This window comes from Chenopodium album, chromosome 19 (assembly GCF_948465745.1).
Source record: "Chenopodium album chromosome 19, dcCheAlbu1.1, whole genome shotgun sequence".
NCBI classification, from domain to species: Eukaryota; Viridiplantae; Streptophyta; class Magnoliopsida; order Caryophyllales; family Amaranthaceae; genus Chenopodium; species Chenopodium album.
Window position 1 is genome coordinate 8,030,657 of NC_137852.1, and position 4,380 is coordinate 8,035,036.

Here is a 4,380-nt window from a genome sequence, read left to right on the forward strand (position 1 = left end):
TAGGGTTGGTGGTGTTTAGAGGTGGTGATGCGCCGCGCCCCTGGTGGCGTGGCGTGTTTTTTTTTTAATTTCTTAAAATCAATTTCCGACGGAAATTCCGTCGTTGTGTTCGTCGGAATTTTCCGACGGACTTTTCTAGTGCCCAAAAATGCATTCCAACGAAAGGATTCCGTCGGAATTTTCGTCGGAAAAGTGTTTTCGACGGAAATTTCGTCGGAAAAGGTCGATTTTCCTACGAAAGGTTTTCCGACGACAGTTTCCGACGGAATTCCGTCGGAAACACCTTTTCCGACGGAAAAAAGGGTTTTTTCGAGGGATTTTTTCCGTCGGAAAACAGCATGTGATCTTTTCCACACTCACTTTGTTTCGTTAATTATTATTAAATCTGTTCCTTTGAATTTTTATATTAAAGTTTCCACTACTTTGCATCTTTTCACTTTAGAGTTAGGTTATTAATTGGTTAGCCTACTCCACACTCTTGAATAATCACCAATAGCTACGTCAACCCTTGCTAGCTAGAAAAAAGTAGTTTAAAGTAAACTTCCAAGAAAAATACTTCCCTCCCTATTCATTGATCTTGCACTCTTATTAATTCTTTGGTATAAAAGAGATGAAGACGTGCACAATTACAAGCAAATTTGTACGTACTGCAAGAATTCCTTCTAATAAATTAAACTACAACACAAAATATGGAAGCACAAACAGAAAGAAACCAGTTACTTCCTATTACAAGATTATATGATGCAGCACTCAAGGGAGACGTACCTTCGTTACTCGAGTTGCTCGGAGAAGATCCACTTATCCTTGATCGATGCATCATAGGAAAATCGGGAAGCTATATGCAGTCACCGTTACATGTTGCAGTTAATTTTGGGCATGTAAACTTTACTAAGAAGATAATAGAAAAAAAGGCAAAACTAGTAGAGGTGGTTGATCAATTAAAAAGATCATCACCCCTACACATTGCCTGTGCTGAAGGGCACTTGCAAATCGTCGAAGATTTGCTTGTGGTGAATCCGAACATGTGCTTCATACTTGACCGAGACGGAAAGACGCCTGTTCACGTAGCTGCCATAAATGGTCAAATTGAAGTGCTTAGAACTCTTCTTAAGATGGAGCCACAAGCGGCTTGGGAGCGAACTATTGGTGGTGAAACTGTTTTACATTTGTTTGTGAAACATAAACAACCAAAGGCTTTGAAGTTTTTGATAGAAATGATGGATGATAATGAGTTGCTTAACTTCGATGATTCCCTTGGATATACCGTCTTGCACTTAGCTGTGGCAGCCAAGCAATCAGAGGTAACTTACAATTCATGAGAACCACTAGCTATAACTTCGAAATATATCATACTACGTATATTGCATTTAATGTAACCAATTTATAAATTTGGTATGATTTCTTATTCTAAACTATAATGGACTTACAAATGAAATATTTTAATAGTTTGATTAAATTAATGTTTTGCCCGTCAGTTAAGGACCATACTTTTGTTTTAACTTTCTATCCACCATAAAAATTAAAAATAATATAAATGTCTTCTTTTTTCCTTTTTTTTTTTTTTTTTTTTTTTGTTTTTTGTTTTTTATTTTTTTTTTATTTTCTTTTAATTACAACCCTTGATCGAGACTCTAGCTAACTTAATTATCATTTTTATACTACGTATTTATTTACCGAAACTCTAACTTTTCTCAGCTTTCAATATTGCTTTGCTTCAAAAGTTTGATGTATTTTGTACATTAGCACAAGTTCATCTACAGTAAATTAAAAGGAATAATTTCTTCAAAAAAAATTAAAAGGAATAAAAATGGCCATTCAAATAGTTGGAAAGTAACACTTTATGGATTAATCTAAAACCCATTTGGACTTTGGACCTAATCGACCTAAGGCATATTCACATTTACTGAACTGAGCTGAACTAAACTGAACTGATTAGAGCTGAACTGAACTGAACTGAACTAATTGGAGCTTAACTGAACTGAACTGAACTGATTGGAGCTGAACTGAATTGAACTGAAATTAAGTAAATATGAACAGGCCCCTAATGGACATGATCTAGATAAGGGTCGAAATTTTTTAAGACCCAAGACATTTGGGCTGAATATTGATCTAAAATAAAGTACACCCACTTTCCCTTTATTAGATCGATAGAGGCATAGAGCCAAGCATAGTTGCATAGAGGCATAGAGCCGTACATATGTACGCCCACCCTTACAATAATACCCCTTTGTTGCAGTTAAAAAGTAGGAGGTAGTATATCATTTTAATTATTTCTAGAATAGACTTGTGTCACTAGATTGATACAAAGCTTACACATTTATACATCAAATCCATATGCAGATGGTAGAATATTTACTTGGACATCCAAAGATTAAAAAAAATGCTATAAGTAAAAAAGGATTATCAGCTGTGGATATTCATAAGCGAAGCCGGAAAGATGTTATACAAGATGGAAAGATATGGAAACACCTCAATTGTGCCAATGCATTACCCGCGACAGAAGCACTACAACCCAAGAAAGACCGTGCTTGGTTGGAGGACCAACGCACATCTCTAATGGTGGTGGCATCCTTGATCGCAACCATGGCCTTCCAAGTCGGAATTAATCCCCCGGGAGGTGTGTGGCAGGATAATTCATCAGGTACTATGGATGAAATAACAGGAATTAATAGTCGTCATAATAAAGCAGGTACTTCCATATGGTCAGATAATAATGTTGGTGCTTATAATTTTATATTAATTAGTAACACAATAGGACTAATATCATCGCTAAGTGTCATTGTTATCCTTATCAGCGGCCTTCCATGCAAGCGCCATTTCTTAACATTTTTGAGGATAACCTTGTGGATTTCTGTCACAGCAACGACATTGACATACATGTTCTCGGTATCTTATCTAACTCACCAACGCAGCGCAATTTTTGGTGCAATATACAGCTCTCTCATGACCTGGATATGGTTAATGGGATCTATAGTCATTGGAAATGTTGTGCGATTTATATGGAAGAAAATTAGTTGGCGAAGAAGGCAATCAATGATAAAATTTTGCAAGAGGTGCTATCCATGGTCAAAAACCACTACAAATGTATCTAATTTGAGCAATCATGTATGATGGTCAAAACTCACAAATGTGTGTCTAATGAATGTATGCAATCATCAATTACAATCAGCCTACATTTATTTTGTCAAGGCTTGTACAAATTTTTACACTACACCAACTTTTATACTCTTATCAACTTGGCGCTTGACATTCTTACATTACAAATTCTATATACCATTAATACCTTTAATTAGCTTATAACGAGTGGTAAAATGATATTATACAAAGTGTAGATCTTTAAAAATTAAAAGGTTTATATCCTCAAACATGCTCAAATTTTTATTCACTTTCTTTAGTTTTATGTTTATGAAGATAGGGGAAAATAATTACACTAAATTCATGAAGACAGGGCAAGATAATCCAACAGACTTAAAGACAACTTATGACACACAAGCTAAAGTTAAAGTATGCTGAGACGGAATAACGTACCAGAGCCCCATAGTCATTTATGACACACAAGCTACCCACATTATTGCCTGTAAACCTGAACTTGAAGAGTTATTGATATGATAGACTCAATTACCTTCAAAGATAAAAGTAAACAATAATTTCACAAGAAAAACATACATAAACCTGATCAAGATCAGGGTCGATGAGTGCGACACAATCAATGCATGCTACACGAGTTCGTTCCTAGATCAGGTACATGCTTATGAAGACGTAGAATCAAAATATTAAAGGCTCGACGCCTCTGCAAGTTTGCGTATTCTACAAATAAACCAAGCACAAAGTAAGTAATGACAACATACATTTGATGATCTTTCTGATCTAATTACTAAACCAGTGGAGGCTGCAACAGTTAATGAAGGAATTACATACGGAATACATTGCTGATGGAGTGGCAACGAATATCTGGGCTGTATTCTGTGGTTCTAAGACAGCAAATTACGAGTGTGCATTACTCAAGAGTGTCTTCAGGCTAATCAAGTTGGAGCCATACTAGTAGGGGTGAATCAATCAATCAAAGCCTTCATCCCAACAGTGGAGTCGGCTAACATGAACCAAATTTGATTATTCTGTGTAGTCATCAACACTAGTAGGGGTGTAGTAATCAACTAGTAGGGGTGAATCAAGTTTTAAAATATCCTTTTGTGTACGTTCTAATAATCTTGATGTTCTCCAACATCACAAATATTGACTTACAATTTGTTAAGTATCATATTACTATCTCGTCAAGTTGTCATATATATAACTTGTATGTGTGCTAGTGATAGATGTTGAACTCTAGAATTAGAAGATGTCTTAAGTCTGTTGGATATACAGAGTAATAATTGTTTGTTA

General features: G+C 35.5%; 1 protein-coding gene across 1 annotated transcript; it reads left to right on the forward strand.

Moving 5' to 3' along the window:
• The first annotated feature begins 689 nt into the window (after positions 1-689).
• Positions 690-4,042, forward strand: LOC145593939 (uncharacterized). Its single transcript, XM_081650297.1, has 5 exons — positions 690-1,301; positions 2,341-3,105; positions 3,412-3,504; positions 3,613-3,741; positions 3,884-4,042. Exons 1-5 carry the CDS (start codon positions 690-692, stop codon positions 4,040-4,042), a joined length of 1,758 nt encoding a protein of 585 aa, XP_081506423.1.
• Positions 4,043-4,380: the final 338 nt, after the last annotated feature.